Source organism: Pelodiscus sinensis, chromosome 1 (assembly GCF_052426305.1).
Source record: "Pelodiscus sinensis isolate ZL-2025 chromosome 1, ASM5242630v1, whole genome shotgun sequence".
Lineage (NCBI taxonomy): Eukaryota > Metazoa > Chordata > Testudines > Trionychidae > Pelodiscus > Pelodiscus sinensis.
Window position 1 is genome coordinate 47,179,895 of NC_143052.1, and position 24,268 is coordinate 47,204,162.

The 24,268-nt window shown below is 39.5% G+C and overlaps 1 protein-coding gene across 1 annotated transcript in view; it reads left to right on the forward strand.

Annotated features, from left to right (window-relative positions):
- Positions 1-23,626, forward strand: part of ASZ1 (ankyrin repeat, SAM and basic leucine zipper domain containing 1) — an 88,745-nt gene extending 65,119 nt beyond the window's left edge. Inside the window, exons 8-13 of the mRNA XM_014573333.4 lie at positions 579-654; positions 2,216-2,272; positions 9,355-9,467; positions 19,557-19,662; positions 20,569-20,682; positions 22,821-23,626. Coding sequence (XP_014428819.4) covers positions 579-654; positions 2,216-2,272; positions 9,355-9,467; positions 19,557-19,662; positions 20,569-20,682; positions 22,821-22,973 — 619 coding nt within the window. The 3' untranslated portion in view covers positions 22,974-23,626. The remainder of the gene's footprint in view (positions 1-578; positions 655-2,215; positions 2,273-9,354; positions 9,468-19,556; positions 19,663-20,568; positions 20,683-22,820) is intronic.
- The last annotated feature ends 642 nt before the right edge of the window (positions 23,627-24,268 follow it).

Consider the following 24,268-nt stretch of genomic DNA (forward strand, 5'->3'; position numbering starts at 1 on the left):
ATGTTGTTTCAGATGTCTACGTGTGCTTATCTTTCTTCTTATAGATCTAAAATTTTTAAAATCTGTGATGCTTGTCATGAACATATCTACCTTGCATAAAGGGTAGCTGGTGACTAGAGGACAGAGTTAAAGTATTCTGATATACTATAACTGCATTAGAGGGGTAGCCGTGTTAGTCTGGATCTGCAAAAGCGACAAGGAGTCCTGTGGCACCTTATAGATCTGTGAGTCTATAAGGTGCCACAGGACTCCTTGTTGCTATAACTGCATTATCGTATTTCCAATATTATTGGGAGTTTATGAAATAGTAACCTTAACTTTGAATTTCCTACCTGCACCCATTTGATTTTTAAAATTACGATTTAACATTTTTTTATTTAAAGTATTTGTACTAATTTACAGCTTTAATTAGTTTAATGAAGCACTTTGCCTAGAAATGTATATCACTTTTTGACACACATGCCTGTGTGTGTTCATGTTTTGCCTATTACAGTTTAGACGTATGCTTTATTTATGAAAAATAAATTTGCCACTGTTTTTTTTTTTTCTTTTTGTGACTTGTGCATTTATATATATAGTTCCTATGCAGCGTTTGGTGACCTAGAAGTATTTTTACATGGTCTTGGTCTAGAACACATAACAGAGTTATTAAAGGTAAGATTGATGTAGTAAAACTGCATATTTAAAAAATTGTTTGTAAATTATTAAATGTGCAGCAGACTACTATGACCTTTAGATTTTTTTCAGTGTCCGATTGTGTACCTTTGTCAGGTCACATTTTAATACAGTTTTCCTATTCTACTTTCAAATAAATGTATTTGAAATGTTACATGTAAAATTTGTCTACATCATAGAAATAGATTTTAAGGCCAAAGGGGACCTCCAGATATTTAGGCTGACCTCCTGTATATCACAGGTCACCAGCCTCATCCAGTACTGCCACACTTAATAAAACAATCAGAATTAGACAAAAATATTATAGCCCAAAGTATACTAGACTATTATGTGCCACAGGAATTTGGGGAGACCAAGTTGCAATACCAGAGGGCCTTGCAGTGACAAGGAACTCTTTGATAAATCCTGGTGATTGCCCCACATTTCATGCTGAAGAAGAAGTTAAAAACCTCAAAGCTCACTGCCAGTTGAGCATGGGGGAAAATTCCTTCCTGACCTCACATGGTCATCAGTTAGACTCTAAGCATATGAGTTAGACTGAACAAGACAGCCAAGCACCTGAAAGAGAGGATTCTCAGTGCCACATCAGAGCCCGGAGCATTCTACTCAAGTGTCCCATCTGCAGCCATGACCAGCCCTGATACCTAGTGGAAGAAGATTAAATGCACCCATGTGCCTAAGTATCTCTCTTTATGTATTGAGGGAGACATCCCTTCCTCACATATATTGGTGGCTAATTTAAACCCTGAAGCTTGAGCATTAGGACCATAAGACAACTGGGAATTGAACCCTGTTTTTCTACATTACAAGGAACCCCATCAAACAGTCCAACTCATTGTCTAGTGTGCACTTAAATCTAATTGAGTTATTTACCTCCTACTGCTTTCCTTGGGAGGCTGTTCTAGAAACTCACCCCTCTCTTTTTTCTAAAGTCCAGCTTGAATTTGGTCATGACTAGTTTACACCCACTTATTCTTGTACCAACACTGACCTATAGTTTATATAGCACTTCGCCTTCTCTAGCATTTAGCTTGATGTATTTATAAAGAGTAACCATAGTCTTGCATTAGCCTTCCTTTGTGAGACTCATAAAGTCAAAAGGCTGCTTCCTGGCTATCACAGACACTCCATCCTCTTTTCCAGACCACTCAAACACTAGTTCTGCAAAAGTATCTTGGGCAGCTCCTCCCCACACATACATACAGCCCCCCACCTCCTGCTGTAGTGGCTTTGGAAAAGCATACCTGGGTCATGGATCCCCCATAGCCACATTGGTAAGTCAGAGTAGGAGTGGGAGGCAGGGCCTCTGTGGTCTCATTGGCTGGTCAGAGCACGGGTGTTCCTCTTACCATTACTATACAGCAATTAAAACTTCTTCGGAATTGAGGCATTAGATATCTTTGTATTATAAATACATGTGAGAAATTTTACAATGCTCCTTTAGTAATTGACCTGTATAGCTACATTTCTCACTTTTTTCTTTATAATCTTTCTTCTAAAATTCCATATTTGTTAAGTGAAAACTTTTTGTTTCATGCAGGAAAAAGATATAGCTTTAAGACAGCTTTTGACCATGAAAAAAGATGATTTTACCCAGGTTAGTTTACTACTTTAAAACTCTTTTTAATTTATTTTCACTTAATTTATATTCTTTTGTTTGTTGATATGTCTTCATGCAAATTTTTAGAGGGGAAAAATAAGAGCAATAACTTTTTCTCTCACAAATCTGATGATACAAATCTGAGATTTAACTAGCTGAAATCATGAACTTTACTATTTTTAAAATCCTATGACAGTGAAATTGACCAAAATTGAATATGAATTAGATAGGGCTCTACTTACTTGATTTCAGAATCTTGGCATTTCAAAAATTAATCTGTGGGGAGGCTCATCCTAGAGTACGAGGCCAATCTAATGCAATTATTGTTACCATTGCTTCATTTTAGGTTATTTGTCCAGTCATAAATCAATCCTGTTTTTAAAAGATAAAAGTAGTATGTATGTATACTGTTAATGCTTTATTTATAAGCTTATTATTAGTCTTTTTAAATTGTGATTGTTAAATGCTTCGCCAGATTTGTAAAATCAACATGGGATCTACATTGGAGTCTAGGTTATTTTCTACTTTTCTGCAATCACCAATTATAAAAACAGTGTGGGCCAAATTGTGCCTTCATTTATACCTGTGGGATAATGCTGTCTTCAGTGGACATGCAAGAAATCTAACTCAAAACCCCATTATAAACTAAAGTTTTCAGAAATAATTGACTTGTCCAAGTTAGAGTCAATGGAAAAGCCAAGAGTTGGAACAAAGATCTCTTGACTTCCGGGGCTCATCTACTTTTCATTTACAACTCAGTTAAAGCACTCAGTGTCTACATGATAGTTTCCTGATCCAGTTATAACATACAACACAGTGTCAATTTGTAATTTAAGTGGTTCTTCAAACAAGCACTTGGGCGCATATTCCAATAAACATAATAACGTATGAATGGTTATATTGGGGCAGCCCAAAAATCCATCTAGTCCAATATCCTATCTTCTGACAGTGGCCAATGCCAGGTACTCCAGAGGGAATGAACAGAACAGGTAATCAAGTGAGCCATTCCCTGGTCCAGGAAATAACCGTTACAGGACCACTTGGGAATAGTGACCATAATATAATAACATTTAACATTCCTGTGGTGGGAAGAACACCTCAGCCGTCCAGCACCCTGGCATTTAATTTCAAAAAGGGGAATTACACAAAAATGAGGAGGTTAGTTAAACAGAAATTAAAAGGCACAGTGACCAGAGGCAAATCCCTGAAAGCTGCATAGAAACTTTTTAAAGACACCATAATAGAGGCCCAACTTAAATGTATACCCAAAATTAAAAAACATAGCAAGAGACCTAAAACAGTGTCACCGTGGCTTAACCACCATGTAAAAGAAGCAGTGAGGGACAAAAAGGAATCTTTTAAGAAGTGTGGAAGTCCAATCCTAGTGAGATAAATAGAAAAGAACATAAACACTGTCAAATCAAGTGTAAAAATGTAATAAGAAAAGCAAAAAAAGATTTTGAGGAACAGCTAGCCAAAAACTCAAAAAGAAATAACAAAATGTTTAAGTACATTAGAAGCAGGAAGCCTGCTAAAAAGCCTGTGGGTCCCCTAGATGATCAAGCTATAAAAGGAGCAATCAAGGACGATAAAGCCATTGCAGAGCAACTAAATGATTTCTTTGCTTCAGTCTTCACGGCTGAGGATGTTGGGGAGATTCCCGAATCTGCACCGTCCTTTGTGGGTGGTGAATCTGAGGAACTGTCCCGGATTGAAGTGTCATTAGAGGAGGTTTTGGAACAAATAGAAAAACTTAATGTTAACAAATCTCCGGGACCGGATGGCATTCATCCAAGGGTTCTAAAAGAACTCAAATGGGAAATTGCTGAGCTGTTATCTGTAGTTTGTAACCTATCCTTTAAATCGGCTTCCGTACTTAATGACTGGAAGGTAGCCAACGTGACACCAATATTTAAAAAGAGCTCTAGAGGCAATCCTGGCAATTACAGACCGGTAAGTCTAACTTCAGTACCGGGCAAATTAGTTGAAACAATAGTAAAGAATAAAATTGTGAAGCATGTAGAAGAACATAATTTGTTGGACAAAAGTCAACCAGGTTTCTGTAAAGGGAAATCCAGTCTTACTAATCAATTAGAGTTCTTTGAAGGGGTTAACAAGCATGAGGATAAGGGGGATCCAGTAGATATAGTATACTTGGATTTTCAGAAAGCCTTTGACAAGGTCCCTCACCAAAGGCTCTTGTGTAAATTACATGGCGATGGGATAAGAGGAAAAGGTCCTTTCTAGGATTGAGAACTGCTTAAAAGACAGGAAACAAAGGGTAGGAATAAATGGTAACTTTTCAGATTGGAGAGGGGTAAGTAGTGGTGTCCCCCAAGGGTCAGTCCTGGGACCAATCCTTTTCAACTTATTCATAAATGATCTGGAGAAAGGGGTAAGCAGTGAGGTAGTAAAGTTTGCAGATGATACCAAACTGTTTAGGATAGTCAAGACAGAAGCAGACTGTGAGGGACTCCAAGATGATCTCACCAAACTCAGTGATTGGGCAGCAAAATGGCAAATGAAATTTAATGTGGATAAGTGTAAAGTAATGCACATTGGGGGAAAATAACCCCAACTATATGTACAAGTATGATGGGGGCTAATTTGGCTACGACAAATCAGAAAAGAGATCTTGGAGTTATCGTGGACAGTTCTCTGAAAACTTCCACGCAGTGTGCAGCGGCGGTCAAAAAGGCAAATAGCATGCCAAGAATTATTAGGAAAGGGATAGAAAATAAGACACAGAATATCTTACTGCCCCTGTATAAAACTATGGTACAGCCACATCTGGAATACTGTGTACAGATGTGGTCTCCTCACCTCAAAAAAGATATTTTGGCCTTGGAAAGGGTTCAGAAAAGGGCAACTAAAATGATTAGGGATTTGGAACGGGTCCCATATGAGGAGAAGTTAAAGCGACTGGGACTTTTCAGTTTAGAAAAAAGGAGACTGGGGGGGGATATGATAGAGGTCTATAAAATCATGAGTGGTGTGGAGAGGGCCGATAAAGAAAAGTTATTTATTAGTTCCCTAAATAGAAGAACTAGAGGTCACCAAATGAAATTAATGGGTAGCAGGTTTAAAACAAATAAAAGAAAGTTCTTCTTCACACAGCGTGTAGTCAACCTGTGGAACTCCTTGCCAGAGGAGGCTGTGAAGGCTAGGACTATAATAGAGTTTAAAGAGAAGCTAGATAATTTCATGGAGGTTAGGTCCATAAAAGGCTGTTAGCCAGGGGATAAAATGGTGTCCTTGGCCTCTGTTTGTCAGAGGCTGGAGAGAGATGGCAGGAGACAAATCGCTTGATCATTGTCTTCGGTCCGCCCTCTCTGGGGCACCTGGTGCTAGCCACTGTCGGTAGACAGGATACTGGGCTAACAGGACCTTTGGTCTGACCCAGTACGGCCATTCTTATGTTCTTATTAAACTTCCTGCCCTTCCTCCCACTATGTGTCTGGAGCACCAGGGGTTCCCCACTCCTGCCATAAATCAAGACAGCATTGAAACCTTTTGTGTTGGGCATAATATTTTACTTTATTTCAAAATGAAGCCTGGCCAACAAGCCCTCGTTTGGGGCCCAGCCCCCATCTGACTGCAGCATCATAACTCTACTGCACCCCCACACACGCCAACCTTGTGCCCTGAGTCCATCATACACCCAATCTCCTGCTACGATCCCCTCATACTCTCCAACCCAGACTCCTGCACCTTCACATCTGCAGCCCCCTGCCATAAGATTGACAGAAGACAGCTACAATGCATGCACAAAGTTGGATTTGATTAGTTATGATGTACATTTCAAAGAAATGTACGAAAAGATGCAGCAGCAGAAGCCACATTAAATAAAATCTGTGAGTACAGTGTTTCATTTATGCTATTAATCATTATGTCAATTATCAATAATATTACCTTGTATATTATGTCAATTATCAATAATACCTTGTACATTATGTCAATTATCAATAATATTACCTTGTAGACGGAGCTTGATCCTGCCTTGAGGGCGGGGGGCTGGACTCGATGACCTCTCGAGGTCCCTTCCAGTCCTATTATTCTATGATTCTATGATTCTGTGATATCTTCCGTCATGCAAATAGGCATTTTATACGGCTCTTTATTGACCACTTTGTTCTGAATTTTGATTAATTTGGCTCTTTGGTTTGAAAAGGTTGCCAACCTCTGGTCTAGTTCTTCTAGTTTGTTTATGTGCTTTCCAGTTATGTGTCTGTACATGTACGTCACTGGAAGATTTTTCCCCAGCAACTAAAAAAAACTGATAAAAGGCTGCATAGCTTTCAGGACTCTAGAATGACACTTAGGTCATTGGGACTGCATACACCTTGTACTCTGAGTAGGCATTTCACTCTTTGTCCCAGTTCCACCCATACCCATATCACAACAGGCAGGATGGATCTAGGCGGCAAAATAGAAAGGGCTGCAGATGCAAACCTCTAAAAGGCTCTGGCCAATCCAAACCCACTTTCAGCCATAAGCAGCAATTTTGAGGGTGCGTTTGAGGACATAGTACCAGTGGCTGTATTGGATCCACCCTGTTTTATTTTTTCATCCTGGCTATCCCATGTTTACTATGCATGGGCCCATTTTACGACAGGGCACTGGGTGCTGTGCACAGTATAGACAGGATATTCTATGGAATTTTCCTCCCCTCCCCCATCCCTTTTCAGGGACCTTTCTCACAAGCAACCCCTGCTTCGGGAGGTGCACAAGATCCTGTCTCTGGGAGCAGTGGAGAAGGTTCCTCTGGAATTTGGGGCTGGGGTTTTACTTCCACGATTTACTAATCCTGAAAGCCAAGGGCATCCTGCAGCCCATTCTAGACTTGTGCAATCTCAACAAATCATAAAGAAGTTCAAGTTCCACATGGTCTTCCTGGCATCTATTATCCCTGCACTGGATCTGAGTAACAGGTACACCGCCCTTGACTTAAGGGACACCTAGTTCCACGTTGCAATTTACCATTCCCAGAGGAAGTACATAAGATTTGTGATAAACAGTCAGCACTATCAGTTCACAGTTCTCCCATTTGGCCTGTGCTCAGCATCTCACGTTTTCACGAAGTGCATGATGGTGGTAGGAGTCTTCCTCTGCAGACATGACATGCAGGTTTTTCCGTACCTGAGTGATAGGCTCATCAAGGATTGCTCCAAGAGCCAGGTATAGACTCAGGTGTTCTGAATCAGCACGTTCACGATCTAGGTCTTCTCCTCAACAATACCACATCAACTCTCCCCAGTTCAGAGCATAGGAGCAGTCCTGGATTACACGCAAGCAAGGGCACATCTTCCAGTAGAACGCTTTCAGACCATGTCCACCATCATTCAAAACTTCCCTCCAGCAATGGCCAGAGCCTGTCTCAAACGTCTTGGTCACGTGGCCTCATGTAGTAAGTTTTGTGATACTCAGACCTCTACTGCTATGATTAGTATCCATCTACTGCCTGTCCTGAGACAGGGTAAAATGACTCATGACCCTACCTCAGATGGTACTAGACTCCCTCCACCTGGAATTACTTTATAAAGTTATTTTCATTATTTTCCAGATATCCAAAAGTATTAGTAGTGCAGTCTGTAAAGCAGGGGTCTCCAAACTTTTCAGCCCGAGGGCCGCATTAACTATCAAACAGCAGTTCGGGGGCCGACTATACACTTGAGGTCCAAATAAAAAACAATCAAAACATGGATGTTGTTTTTAATTATTTATTTAATATTATTTTATTCAGTTATTATTTAATAACACATTGATACACTACACATGAACACCTGTATTAGTGTGAATGGTGAAATTGTTTCCTGGATGCCAAAATAGCAGACATTTCTGGCTTTAGATTTGTTACGCGAAGGAAATTATCACTAAATAAAATAGAGTGCAACATGTTTCGAAATCAGATGCTAATTGACACCAACACCTCCTCATCGCAACAGTCAACTGCAACTGGCAAACTGTGATCAAAATAATCAAGTCTTGAACCAGCAGCAAACAATTTAAAAACTCCGCCACTAGATGGCGTTATATCATCTTATTGACTGAACGGAAGTAGAAAAAGTAAGCAGCGAATAAGGTTTTGCAATGTAATGATCGGTTGGAAAACATAACGCACTACTGCGTGCCTCTATTTTAATTGGGTAAAAACATAACGTCCACGTAAGCGGCGGCTGATCTTGGCAGGATACACGTAAATTTCCGTAATTTTTTTTCCGTAGACAAAAAGGTCTCCACGGGCCGGATGAGAGGGCCTCGCGGGCCGCATCCGGCCCGCGGGCCGTAGTTTGGAGACCCCTGCTGTAAAGTAATAGTAGACTCACACACATTTGGATATTCTTTTGATATCACGTTAATATTTTCTTGGCAAGGAGAGACTATGATAAATATAGAGGTTGCTAGTAGCAATTCTACTCTAAACAGTTTTGTGATTTGTCATTTTTAATGTACTTTTAATTAACAAGATAAGATGAGTTAGGTTAGTAGTTGATTAGACCTATCAGGAACACCTAGGTTCTACAGGAAATGGTACTAATGATTCATTAGGTGGCATTCTTTCTGTGGAGTTAATACTGAACCAGCATGATGATATGGAGCATTTTACTGCTGGAGGTGCCTCAGATGGCGCTTAAAACAGAAGCCCTAGTTATTTGTGATATTGAAAATCCTGTGGCAGTTTTTACAAACATCCCATTTTGGCCAAGTGCCAATGCAAGTAATTACATTCTGCCTACCTATGTTTCCTGTGCAGTTTCAATTAGGCATTCTTCACTTCCAGTCTAATTATATAGCGGTGTGGTGCACTATTAAACAGTTGCTGTATTTTACCTTCAGTAGTTTGGCTATGCTGTAGAGTTAGTGGAAGTGACCCTAAGTTTACTTTTTTGGTAAGGTTTTTTTAAGTCTGTAAAGTGTTTGGAATCCACCATGATGAAAGATTTTGTGCTGTTGTATGTGTAAATAATTATATTTTATGTAGTTCCAAAATTTAAAAACTAGATTTTTAGCTTTTTTTAGTTCTGTTGTCTGTTGTAAACATTACACAATTATGTAATTAAAGTAACTTTTTAATTTAGATCGGGATTACAAATACCAGAGACCAACAGAAAATCTTGGATGCTGTTAAAGAGCTGCAGGTGGAAGATGTAAAATTTGAAGAATTACCTGAAGTGATGAACTTAGAATTCAGGTAAAATGTAATTTTCAGTTACATAAATATATATTTTAGACTATGGATGCAGTGTTTACTATAACATGCAGATGTAATTTTTTGAAAAAGTGAATCACATTACATGTGCTAATACAGGTTGAACCTCTCTACTCTGGCACTCTTTGGTTCAGCAACATCCATGGTCCAGCATGATTTGAGCTAGCCAGATGTCCACTTATCATGGGTGTGGCAAAGTTACCCATGGTCCCATAAAGTTTGTTTATACTCACCAGTCCTGGCTCCCTGTGTTCTGTGCTGTTATTTATCTCTAATTTACCCTAAAAGTCTTCTAAAAGCCCAGTAAGCAGTGGAAGTGTTGGTAACGCAGCTAGACAATATTGACTTCCCTTGATTCGGCAAATTCTCTGAATCGGCACAGATCAAATCCCAAGGGTCCAGACTAGAGAGGTTCAACCTATAACACAATTGAACCTTAAATTTTGAAGGATATTGGCAAACACCTGAACAAGTAGTCTAATCCAGTGTTAAAGTAATTCAGACCATGTAGCTGCCTATAGGGATCTGTGTTTTTTGAGGGCAAAGTTACTTTTACTTTCTGCCATTATTTTAAATTAAGGATGTTACCAAACTAGTAATTTACTAGTCGAGTAGTTGATGGATTTTCCATCGACTACTCAACTAGTCGATTGGCACTTCTGAATTCCTCCTTTGAAATGTACAAGAGCCCCCATTAGGACTCTCGTACAATTCAAAGGAGGAATGCGGAACTCCATGTGTCCCCCAGAGCCAGCGGGAAGTACAGCTGACTCGGGGCTCCATGAGGGTGCTTACCCTTTGAAATGCACAAGAGTCCCCAAGAGCTCTTGTGCATTTCAAAGTGGAAGTACCCACGTGGAGCCCCAAGTCAGCAGGACTTCCCACTGGCCCTGGGATCCACGCAGCGTGCCAGCTTTGAAATGTAAGAGTCCCCAGAAGTGCCCTTATGGAGCCCAGGGTCAGCAGGGGGACTCAGTCCCCCACTGACCCCGGGCTCCATGCTGCGCTGTCACTTTGAAATGCCACATGGAGCCTGGGGTCAGCGGTATTCCCCAGAACCCGAGATCAGCTAGGGACTCCCCAGCTGACCCCAGGCTCTGTGCTCTTTGAAATGCCACACTAGAGCCTGGGATTTCAAAACAGCAGCTCCGCACGGAGTCCGGGGATCAGCTGGAAACTCCCTGGCTGACTCCAGGTTCTGCAGAAATGCCACAGGGAGCCCAAGGTCAGCTAGGGAGTCCCCAGCTGACCCTGGGCTCCATGCGGCGCTGCTGCTTTGAAATGCTGCGGCAGTGTTTCAAAGTGGCAGTGCTTCATGGAGCCCGGGTACAGGCTCCGTGCATTGCTGCAGCTTTGAAGTACCCTCTCTTCCCTCCTCCCCCCCACTTTGGCAGCAAGGCGGGGAATCGACTAGTCCTTAACATCCTTATTTTGAATGTGTGAGATCCTCCTTACCTATCTGGATGCAGTATTTTTGCTTTTTCTTCCATTATATGCACTGGCAGGCTTTCTCAATTGTCTCCAGTGAAGCAGGGAAACAGCTACAGCTGGCATCTCTGTGACTGGCTTCTTCCAGCTTCTATGAACTTCTGAATAAAATGGAGCAGGCAAAAACAAAAAAAATTGAAGACTGTTCCCCTTTTTCTATATATATTTTTTTCTAATCTGCACTTATACGTAGCTTGAATTGGAGTTGAAAAAAATCTCACTTTAATAGTGTCCTCATTCCACCCCACAGCCTTCATCAGCATAGCTACTCTGCACTTCCTGCTTCTCCCTCCCACCTCAGTCCTGTGTAGAACAGTCAAAGTCAGGGGTGAGAGTCAGGTCAGAAATGTCTCTAAACAGCCTTGCTCTAATTCAGCAGACAGTCCCTCAAGCAAAATACAGTGACTACCAAATCTGCTCCCAAAGGTTAAGAACATGTCCACTTCTAGTCCTTCAGAACAGTCACAAAAACAATAGTTGTAATTTAAGTGGCCTTCAGGGAGGAAAGTAGTCTGCATAATTCTCTACCTTACCTGAATTAGACTGGTTTGGGAACCAAACTATTCCACAGAGACTTGGAGACATAGACACAGACAACATACAGTGACCTTGACTGATGTCAAATCAGTAAAACAGCTCTTTGTCTCAGATGCTATGTCACCTCAGAGCAGTAATAAAACAATAGAAAGAGCAAGTCATCTTTCATGAGGGAGTGCTTAAAATAGAAGCAAGTTGGGGCATAAATATACCTTGCTCTAGCCTGTCAAAAACTAAGTTTTTCTTGTGGACCCTGCTGATGCTCATTAACATTCATTGATATGCTTTGGTCTAGAGACTTCTTTGAAATGGAACTAATCAAAGTGCATTCTTCTTCTTCTTGGAGGCAGAGCTTACCACACCAGTTTACAGCAACCTCCTCAGCTACGTTTACAGGCCATAGACCACCATCATCGGTGGTGGATGATATTGTCTGTCTTTGGGTACAGCTGTAGGATAATCTTGTTGGCTGCTGGTATGAAGGCTAGCAGCACAATGACTCTGTCGTCTGGCCTATACAAAGTTGGTTTAGAAGGGCCCATGAACAGCATGGCAAATCAAGCCATGTACATGCATGGCCATGTAATTTATAAGAGACTTGTTTCTGACAGCAGCTGCAGGCTATTCTTCGTGCTTCAACAACATCATAGGGAAATCTGGGCAGGGCTAATATCTAAATAGTTATGTCTTTGGAAGTTGCTTCTTATTTACCATTTGCTTGAAGAACTGCACAGACCATGAATGAGCACAAGTCCCAAGGTGCTTCAAGAACCCTGACAATGCACTATCATAGCCAGCAGCAGTTCCATTCCTAATATCACTCAGAATTTTGTCTGGCTTGGTGGCAGGGAATGGCTCTCTCTATTGCCGATTGGCATCTCTCTAGTGGAACCTCTACCATTCATCATGAATTTGTCTGATAGGTTTTTCATTTGGGCCTTTGACACAACAGATGGCTGGCAGCTTGGTTTAGCATGATAGATGGATGGGTTTGGGATAGTGATTGCTGAGCTGTGCTAAGACAACGAATCAAGTTCCAGCATTTCCGGTTTGAGTGTGATATGTGAGACCTGTAGATTCTGAATTATCACTTCCCCTGATGCCTGTCCAGTCGCCTAATGATTCAATTATGTTGTATCCATACAACATATGGCTCATCAGAGGATTCATACTGACTGAGCCATTTAATGCATTCAGCATAAAGGCATGGCATGTAGACTGGTTGACAGCTGCACACTATGGTTATGTCTACACAACTTCCCTCTTCCGCAAAAGCCTGTGCAAATGATACACGGATTAGCATAACTGCTGCACTTCATTTGCATAAGTAATTAGGAGCCATTTTTGCGCAAAAGGCACCATCTACACAGTGCCTTTTTGCACAAAAAACCCCTCTTGCGCAAGAGGCGTTCTTCCTGAAAAAAGGAGGAAGAATGGCTCTTGTGCAAAAAACTGCTCCTAATTAATTATGCAAGTGAAGTGTGGCAATATGCTAATCTGTGCTTCATTTGTATAGGCTTTTGCGGAAGAGAGAAACTGTAGACGTTGCCTATGGGTGCACAAGCAGTTTCAAAGATGGATTCTCGACACTAACCGAAAGCTTCATTGACTACTAGGAGGATGCATGGTGATATGGAGACTAAGGATGTTAAGAAGCAGGTAATTGACTTATAGTGTAGTTGATACAATTTATATCAACTACATGACTAATTGATAAGGGGAGGCGTGAACCGGAGCTATCCTCGCTGCAGCTCTGCAATTTAATTGTAGTAGGAGCTGAGTACGCAGTCAGCCTGGCTCCTACTACCTTTAAACTTCAGATCCACAGAGGGGGTAGGTCCCAGATTTGGCATGAGCCAGGATTGAGCAATCCCAGCTCTCACCTAGTCCAGGATGGCTACGCCTCTGCATTTCAAATGTAGTAAGAGCTGCCAGGCTCTTGCTACATTTAAATGCAGAGCCACTGCAGGGGTAGGTCCAGGACCACTGCATCTCTGCCTCTCCTGCCCCTTCCCCCCCCCCCCCCACCTTCACCATGGAGACAGTGCTGGGGGGAGTCGGCTTTTAAGGCAGCAAGGGGTGGAGGGAAGCAAGTGGTCAAGTAGGACTCAACTACCCGATAAGCCTAGGCGACTACTCAGCTAGTCATTTACATCCCTAATGGAGGCAATATTCTTTTTAGAGCCTAAAAATGGACCAGTGTTTTCATCTTGCATCCTAGATAAACCTGGTTTATATCAGGTAAATTGATGATCCAATCATCAGACTACATTCAAATTCCATTCCAGGGCTGAATCTCATTGTCAGAGTACATTCCTGGTGCAGTTCCATCAGGCGAGTTCTTAGAATTGTGCAGCTCAATGTTAAGGGATTCTCGAGAGCCAAATGCAGCATTTTCAGCAATCCAAAGTTCACCACTTATATATTTTTGTATGAAATGTCATAAAAGATTGACTCTTGAATGGTTTTGAACATACACAGAAGAGCAGCTCAAAAGCTTGTTTCTCTTACCAATTAAAAAATTAAAGAATTCTTTGCCAAAGAATCAATGCACACAAAACAGACATCAGACAGTTTCACAAAGAAAAAACAGTTTCTTGCCATTTCAACCAGACTAGGCATTGTTTCAATGACCTTACTACACGCATCCTGCTTCAAAGAGACTTTAACACCAGACTACAAAGGGAAGCTTCAGAACTGTCATTCGTGCTTAAATTTGACACTTTATGAATGGGCCTTAACAAAGATGCTAATTATCTTACCCATTACAAAGATAGCTTCTGCAATTATCATCCCTAATATCATTATCTCATAGACACTAACTCCCCCACCCCAACTCCCCCTTCTGTGCTAAAATCTGATTTGTCAATTTTATGTGTTCACTTTTTTTGTTTGTATCCCTTTGATCATGCCAATTTTTTTCCACAATTTGATCTAAGGAACTGAGTCTGGCCCACGAAAGCTCATCACCTAATAAACCATCTTGTTAGTTTTTAAAGTGCTGCATAGTTCTGTCTTTTGTTTCAGCAAGACCAGACTAACATGGCTACATCCCTATTACTGTTTTACCTACAGAAGTGGGTCTAAAAAAATATAATCTCTGAGTGATTGCTTGTGTCCATTCAGTGTAGGTTGTGTACTTGCCATATGCACTGGTGATGGAAGATTTTCCCTTAGCAGTACCTGTAGAGGAGTTGGCTCAGGAGCCCTCTGGAGTGATAGGTGCATGCTGTGCTGTATAGGGCACCTCCAGCCTCCTCCACCCTCATTGGAACCTCATTACAGTGTCAGCTGTTGCATATTTCCTTAGCTGAACTTTTGCGTATTTCCTGGTAAATAGTTCTATTACTAGTCAGTTTACTGTCCTAAGTAGGTAGTTAGTGTAGGACTTAACCTCATATTGGGGCATGCCTCATTCCCTGGGCTTCAAGTTCTGTTGCAGTTGTAATCTGACTCTGCCAGTAAGAGACCCCCATTGCGACTGTTTGTCATGCTTAGGAGAGGCTCATTGAAGTATTAAGTGCTGCATTTGCAAATCCTTCAAGCCCCCTACCAAGGAGAGGGACGTTTGTTTCAAGGCCCTCCTTTGGAATCCACCTTAGCTCTGGTGTGTGAGCTCTCAGATTTGGCAATGAGCACAAGTGCTTCAGTGCACAGCACCCCAGTGCTTCCTGCCTCATGGCACTCTCACTGGCTCCCTGCAAGCCTAGGCAAGGCAAGGGCAAATATCCAAGGTCCATGGGAAGTCAGTGCAGCTGGGGCTGGGGGAGGTAGGCCCCCAGCCCCACCCCTCTGCTGAGGACCCACCCCACCACAGGGAGGGGAGGAGGAGTAGCAGCACGCTGAGTGTGCACGCCTTCCCCACCACCACGGGGAGGGGAAGAGAACACACAGCCCAGCATCCCTGGAACAGCAGGGAAGGAAAGTGGCGGCGTGGTGTGACCTGCCCTAGAGCACAGGGAGCATGGGCACTCTGGGGAAGCAACATTCTGCCCCCAGTACGCCTAGAGTAGGTGTTCTGGGGGCAGGGCCAGGCTGGCAGCTTGGGAAGGCAGAGCCTTTCCCCGCCTAAGCCACCAGATGCCCATTCCAAGGCCTAAGGAGAGGCCCAGAACATTGAAGCCGGTGGATTCCCTTGCTGTTGTCCAGCAGAAGCCTCAGCCCCCTTCAGTGTACGAATCCCCTTCTCACTCCCTGGCATGGTCTGAGAGCAGTGTCCGACAGCTCTGGATGCTGTCAACGCTGGAAGCCTTACAAGCAGCCCAGGACATCTTGTCCACCCCGGTGCCACCCACCATGGAAGTCGCAGGACCGCACCATAAAGGAAAGCAGGCCATGGATAACCTCCTGCATATGGACATGCTGGCATCTGGCAGGTACTCAGACACCCCAGCTAATAGGGCTCGCTCAACCCAAGCACAAGCCTTCTTGGTGGTCTTCCTTGCATATGTTCCTATCCTGGACATTGTAAGGCTACAATGTTGTCTTTGGTGCACATCTTTGTCATGCACTATGCCCTTCTACAACAAGCCCAAGAGGATACAGACTTCAGAACAGTAATGTTGCAGTCAGCATGCCAGTGAACTCCTCCTGTCTCTGGACATATTGCTTGCCCTCACTTACATTGAATGGACATGAGCAAAACATCTTGAAAAACACCAGTTATAGAAACAGGTAACTGTCTTTTACCTCACCCGCTTTGTCTCTCTAGTACCTTGGGACCAACTCAGCTGCAACCTCACTATATGCACTCTTCTTCATAGCTTAATTTAAGTAGCATGAGTTTAAGAGAATCAAGTCCAATTATTATCCATGTTTTTTTATTCTAAAAGCAAGTTGTTCTGCAGAAGAGATACTGTATTTTTAAAAATAAATGTATTTGCGCAGATCATCCTTAAAATATAAATTAGAAATAAATTAATTGAAAATGAAAAAAATGAATAGTCCACTGTCTAAAGGAGTCTAAAATATAGCTAATCTGTCCCCCAGTACAGATTTTTAATTAAATAACATGCTAAATGTGTGACAAGCACAAAGTGTATGTTATTAGATCAGTAGTTATACTCATAAACTTTATTGTAGTTTTCTGTGTTCTCATGAGTTACAAGAAATAATAAAGCTTAATGTACCTTTTCATGAGTTCATGAATTATAAGAAACAAAGCACTAATTCAGAGTTGTGAGGTATACAAAATATAACATAAATTCAATTATGAGAAGTGTTGCGCTTTTTAAACAAAACTGTTAGACACATGCATTCTAGGAATCTGACCTTGTGGTTAAATCACAGTCTATGTTTACATGCTCTTATATAAAGATTTTGCTTCCCATTTGTTCAGTCTCATTCTAAAAAGAGGAATATTAGTCATTAAGTCATAGAAAAACTAACATAGTAGAAAATGTTGAACTGATTGATTATAAACTCCCACAGGGTCTCTTGCACTGTTTAGCAACTCATGTTTTAACTTCTTTCTTTTGCATTCTAAAGAAATATGATACTTTTAATTTTCTGAAAATCTGAACTGTTGGAGGTACAAGGGAAAGTGTCAGTGCAACAACTGTCTCTGCATGCAGCATGACTTATTTAACATTGTAAGTGTTTTTCTATTAGCTGCTGAAATTCGCTCTGATAATCATTCCCAGTATTTGAATAATTTAACAGGTACAGTAATGGTAAATGTTTTACTTGGTTTTCTACCTTTGGCATATTTTAAGCATTATGAAAAGAGTTTCTTAACAAAATAATTTGTATTAATGTGTGGCAAAGCACAAAGATACAGTTACAAAGTTCATTTATTTATTTATTTATATAGATAGATAGATAGATATAAAATATTTTTGCCCCTTCACATAATTTGTTAGACTAGTAGTTAAATTAGGTTTAGTAGGTCTTTTAGAGGAAAGATTTTGTTTAGGTTCTGAGAGGATCCAATGATAGAGAAATGGCAGCATTAGATCAGCACATTGTGACAGGTTGGATCACTGAAATCCCCTTGGGGCTATCACCCGGTGTGCTGATCATGTCACTGACGCCTGCCTTCCAGCTCTCTGGGGCTTCCTATCAACTGTCCTGCTGGGCCAGAAGCGCTGGTCTTCCCCAGTCAAGGAATAGAGATTGAATAACTGCCCCCCTGCCGGGCAACACAAACACTGATTCAGCTCAGCTCTAGGAGGGCTCAGTTGTAAGGCCATTTGCAACACCAAGGAACCCGATCCCCAAAAGGGACCAAAACCTTAAATAAATCAGTCTTACCCTGTGTAAAAGTTTTAAAATGTCCACCTCCTTTATCGATGAAAGAGAAAGATGCACAGTGGTTACTTCCCTCCAGTAACAATTATCTACACTGGATTTAATAATAAATAGGTGTGTTTTTTTAGTATAAAAAGTAAGATTTAAATGATTAGAAGTGAAAATAGACACATCAAAGTAAGCTACTAAGTTAAAATAAACAAAAGACACCAGCTAATTACAATACACTAAAAAACTTGATACATGCAATTCCTACCCTAAACAGTTGTTCTTATCTTAGGCCAGGCTTACTCTTTTTCTGGGTCTCTTAATGTGGGGAGGCAATTCTAAAAGCCAGCTGAAGACACACCTGATTGGGGGGAAGTCTATTTAAGGAACGGAAAGCAGAGTGGGAACCCTTTTGTTGAGTCTCCCCATCCACATGGGAAAGTACAAGATGGATTCTAGTACTAGGCAGCATGATCACATACATGTCTTTCAACAATCAGCCACAGTTTGGGCTTATAGGACAGACCACACCATTCACAGGTCATTGGTTTGAGTACTTAGCCAATAAGTACCTAAAGTATCACTAAACACACTCATTAGCACATTTAGAATTAAAAACTGATTCACACTTCATATTTCTAACTTCACATACAAGAATGATACATGCACAAAAACAGTATATAGAGATTCAGCAGACTGTCACTTTATGCGAAACAGGTCACGTAATATTTTTAAAGTATCTTCAATTTGTGCATATTCATATTTATAGGCCAATCCTCATAAAGCATGGGGGGGATCCGTAACACATATGCCTTCATCTTTGGCCTGTACGACATATTCCCCCCAAGAGGCAGAAGTGAGCAGCTGTTGTTCTGCTGAATGCTGCCATTTTGGAGTTTCGGTTTGGGGTGCTTACTGACCATTATTTGAAACCAATTCCTACAAGATCCAAGCATTCTGATTCACATCTGAGGCAACCTGGTTTTGTTATATGCTGCAAGGAGGAAGAAAAGAAGTCAGGAGACACATAAGGGGATGGAAGTTCTAAAAAAAAAAAAAACAGGATCTGAGCATTCAGATTGGTGCTCTTGGAGACCTTAAGGCAGCCACCCTTCAGTATCATGTTTTCAATTGTATTTTAACAGTAAGTGATTTTTTTTATTTTCATCAGAGAACCTCAGATGTTTCCCAAGGTAACTTTAAAAAATCCAGTACATATTGATGTGTCTACCTACCATGACTCCATCTACCACATGGATACCTCACTTTACCTTTTGTTTAGCTTCTTAACATGGATCAGAATCCTCCTACTCCATGTACAAATCAGAAATCAAGTTCTCTACATCATCTTTTAATGTACAAGCTGCAAGCTAGGAATATTTCATACATCAACATAAAATGGATCTGAGACTTTCAGTATTTGTTTTCGTAAATTACTGATTGCAGGTTTTATCATTGTGCACAAAAGGCTGTAAAGTTATTTGCTTTACAGAGAACACTTACTATTTCCTTCGTGTAATAAATAAGGGGTTTCCCCACAGGTAAGTGTAAGACACAGGGTAAAGAGAGAAAGCAAAGATTAATAGAAGTTAAACTGAGGATTGCTACAGATTAAGGGGGGTTGAACTTTGCAGACTTTCAGACTTGTTTTTAATAGTTACAGTGTTCTAGATAACTATTTTTATGTGGAAATAAATAAGCTTAATGAACTGAAGGACATGTAGAGAGCTGTGGAAAGTTGTACATTTATTATAATAAAATAATATTACTTTTTCTTAATTTGCAAATCTAATAATCTTGTTTTTATAGTGGTGATGAGTTCCTCACTTTTCTTCTGAAACTGAATAGACAGTGTGGTCATCTTACAACTGCTGTGCAAAACATAGTTAGCCAGTTACCCACAAACTCTCACAAGGTATTCAAATGACAAATGAAATCTGACTTGGGTCTGGGGGAGGCATATTGTTAATTTAGCTACTTATAAATGAGACAATGAATAGTAATAGATGTCCATATACAACTCCATGTTATCATACACTCTGTGTAAACTGTATAGCATTTTTGTTTGTAGTTTTGTACCTTAAAATGTTTACAATGCTTAAAAAAATCTTGTCAAATTTTTAAGAAAAAATTTTGTTGCTTTCTGCTTATACTGATTTCACTTAAATATTTAAACTGTAAGTTCCAGAAAGGTCAGGCAATGATTGAAACACAGTAATATGAGCCATGTTATGCACAGACTATATCATTGTAAGTGTTGGGTGTGTTGTTTTAAAAAAAAAATCCAGACATGTTTTAATTTCATCGCAATGTTTTAAAATATAAAAAATGTTTTTAAAAAGACTGTTTAGTAAAGTTAGATGCTTCATTGTTTTCTTGCTTTGTTTATAACTTTGTAGAAGCATAGAAATATATGCTATTTGTCAGAATAGTCTATTTTATTTTATTTATATCTTTTTGTTAGTCTCTGAAGTGCTACAGGACCATTGTTGTTAAGTTGTTGTTGTTTTTTTAAATTACAGACTACAGTGGCTACCCCAAGATGATTACTTTGAGCTTGCATAATGTTTTCAGAATGTTCAGGGCCCTTCTGGCAACATTGCTTTACCAGTTCACCTATATGAAATGAGCTGACATTCTGAATAACTGGTTTGATCTGTTAAATTGTCAGTGATCTAAGTTGAACTATATAATATGCCAGTCTCTCTGTTTATTTCATACTGTATAGAGTATTAGCAATTTACAGAATTGTTTTAATAGCAGTTATATAAAGATCAGACTTTTTTCCAGATTTTAAATAACATTGTAAAACTTCTAATAGGTTGTACTGGAGTGGGGTCCTCCCCAGAGCTTCACTAAAGTTTGTGAGGACTTGGTTTGTAATGTTGAAGATTTGAGTGACGAAGTTAGCAAACTAAAGGATCTCATGCAAAAGGTAAATGTGTGTTTAATTAATGTGTTAAAGAAAATGCCATAGATTTCTTATAAACAAATTCTGTACATGCTGCCCCATCAGCTAAGTGGTGCACATCAGACTGTTTAAAGAGAGGATCTTTAAAATTGTAATTTGAACACCTACAAAAGGAAAAGAAATTTCAAGAGATATGGAGGCAGCAGGGATTTGGAGTTGAGAGTTGGGATAACTGTTGCTTTACATCATGAAGCATTGAATCATCTGGACAATTCCAGAATAGTGCTGACAATCTGTAGGAAGCTATAACCATTCCTTTTGTCCTGAAAGGCAGAGATGGATGAAATATTGGGGAGAGGAAAATACTCTGAAAATGGGGGCATATCCTTAGTCGTCTTAAAAAATATTGCAGTATAAATGCCATTCTGTGAGCAATATTGTATGGAAATATTGTGTCGTGAAGAAGTTATTAGAGATTTATGTGATGGTATAGGAGGCAGTCCACATATGTTTGTAGAGGTGTTGAAAGAAAAGGATGGGAGAGGTCAATGCTAGATGTTAGCACTACATCACTCACTCTCAGAGCAACATCATGACACGCTCTTGTCGGACAAGATCTCTTTAAGTAATAAGCTGACAAAAAGAATGAGTGTTGAGATTCAGTAAACAGAGCATCAGTGTCAGAAAGGAATCTGTTGCTGAATGAAGTCATTGGAAGTTAATCCATTAACATAATAGTATTAATTTAATTCTGTGACTCATTATTTAGGTAAATTTAAATTAATTTTACATTCAGTCTTCCACAAATAACTTTTTGGCAGTTGGATGCATAACATTTGTATATGCAGTAATTGAATGAATGTGCACATAAGATTTCACACCCAACTGACCATTTACAATTGATGACCTAGGGTGTCTATACTACTATAAAAACCTGTTGCGCCAAGTATTAGAGCCTGGGTCAGCTAACATGGACTCAGGCGGCATGGGCAATAAGCCTATACAATTGCATTATAGAAATTTCAGGTTTGGGTTGAAGCCAAAGTTCTGAGACTCCAAACATCACATTACAATTCTGTAGTCCTACAGCCCAAGACCTACAAGCCCAATTTAACTGACCCAGGCCACCTGGGGCCTTGGTTATATAGGTCTTTTATCACAGAATTCACACTTACAAGTTGAAAGAGCAACTTGTACTTTCAGGTAAAAATAGTATGGCCATGGATCAAGCTCAAGCATTTTCTCACTAGAATTTTGGCCATGTTTTTTAAAGATTTGGCCCTTTTTAATATTTTTAAAACTATAATTGCTATTAAATTACAGATATCATTTCATCATATAATCTGCTTAATTTGTATCATTCTTATTTTAACATTTAAACTTACATTTAAATATTTGTGCTTTGCATTTTTACTGCCCATTTTTTATTTGAACTCAAATAGCTTTTGACAGATTTCATTAAATCAATAATTAAGACATATAATATATAATTACTTTGTGGAAGTGGCTACTAATCAGGTTTGTAATAATTAAATATTCTGGGGACAAAACTGCCATTGACCTAAATGGAGCCAGAACTTCATCTTCTGCCTTTATGAACATAAAGTTATTATTTGTGGACCCAGCCTTGTAAAGTCATGGCATGCGGCAATCATAGGATCCTACCTATATGCTCATTATAACTTTGCTAATACAGGGAAATCATAAAATGCCTCTTTTTGACTAAATATATATTTTACAAGTCATGACTCTTGTGGTTAAAGAGCAAAGGCCCAGATCAAATATTTGACTTTGTTAATGTGTTTATCACAGGGTTGTTTTGCTGTTATAGTGGTTCAAGATGTTTTCTAGAAAGTGTCGCTTTTTAATTGCCATTAAGAAATTGTGTTGATTTATAAAAAGCTGCTGGTATTTGTGCTTTTACTATTTTTATAGTAACTCTCTGTGAAATAGATAAGATAAAGACCCATGCCTACTCATGTTGAAATCAGTATAAGTTTTGCCATTGACTCAACAGAAGCTAGATCATGCCCTGACTTCAAATATAGTAAGATGACATAAATACCTACATTTATGTATAGTCTGAAATTTCTTAATGTACTTTAGAAGTTCTCATGCACCATTTGAATTATATTTTTACATTAACTTACATTAATTTACAGCTTCAAAATGGACAGAAAAATGACCCCACTCGCCTACGACCCCTGGAAAAAACACCTACCTGGAAAAGTAGACTAATAAAAAAGGCAGCAGTAACCCTGTTTGGAGTTGGATTTCTCTTTCTTATTACTAAATTAACTTTAAAGAAAGCCTGATTTTATGCATACATCTTAGTTCTCCAGTATGATTCAGTGTTATGCAGCTACAAAATAATTTGTTGTAAGAAACCATATTTTAAAAAGCACATTAAATTCTTCATTAAATATAGAGTCCATTCTGAAGAATTTAAATTTTGTAATGTTATAAATACTTTAATTTAGAAACAAAATAAAGGTTACAGATTTAGACCAGCCAATTACATTTATTTGTATTTAAAAGTTTTCTTTACAAAAAGAGTATGACTTGTAAGTATCCTTTTCAAAGTGTTTTGTTTTTATATTTTTTGTAAGAAATAAAAACTTAATTCTTATTACTTAGCACTAGTTTATTTTTCTGTTTAGCTGTCAATTATGGCTCTGGAATATCTTTCAATATACTGTACTGTATATTAGTATATGTATTTACAACAGTAGCAAAATTTATTTGTCTGAGGTCAATTTTACCAAAATACCTAAGATAACTTAAGTAGACTTCCCTATAGACATTATATACCATAAGACAACTATATACTGTATAGTTTCACATCAAAAAATACTTTGCTATGGTGGTCATTATGCCTTTATTTCTTTCTTGTTTATCACCAACCACAATATTGTAGGGATCTTGTTAAATATTTAATCATGAAGAATCAATTTGATTTTCCCACCTCAATGAGTACTTTCATATCCAGTGCTACAAAACAGTAGATGCCATTTAAATATTCAACTCTTGAATGTCTCACTTTAGTTTTAGTAAAGCTTTTTGACATTCCATAGTGTAAAGATTGATTTTGTCATAAACACATCAAGCTGTGATTACTATAACCAGATCAGGTAGATCCTTTGATTACACAGGGATTAAAACCATATTTTCTAAAATACTATAATATAAATAGGAATGTTGGTTACAAGATTCTAGCTCAGCTATTTAGCAGCATGTTGTACGGATGTGAGACATGGGTGATAACGAAAGATTAGACGAGAAGGATATTGGCATTCGAGAGGAGGAGTTATAGAAAGATCCTGAGAATAGGATGGATGCAGAAGGTCACCAATGAGGAATTATAATAGGAAGATACAGCTGAAAGAGAACATACTGCAGAAGGTTATACAACGGAAGTTACAGCTATTTGGGCATATCCGCAAAATGAACGAAGAGCGAAAAGTTAAGACCCTGGTATTTGGCATAATGGATGGTCCGAATAGGAGAGGCAGATCCCACAGAGAAGGGGTAAATGATATAGTAGATTGGTGCGGAGCTAGTCTACAGAAACTAAGCCACTCCTCATTGGACAGGGAAAGATGGAAGGAAA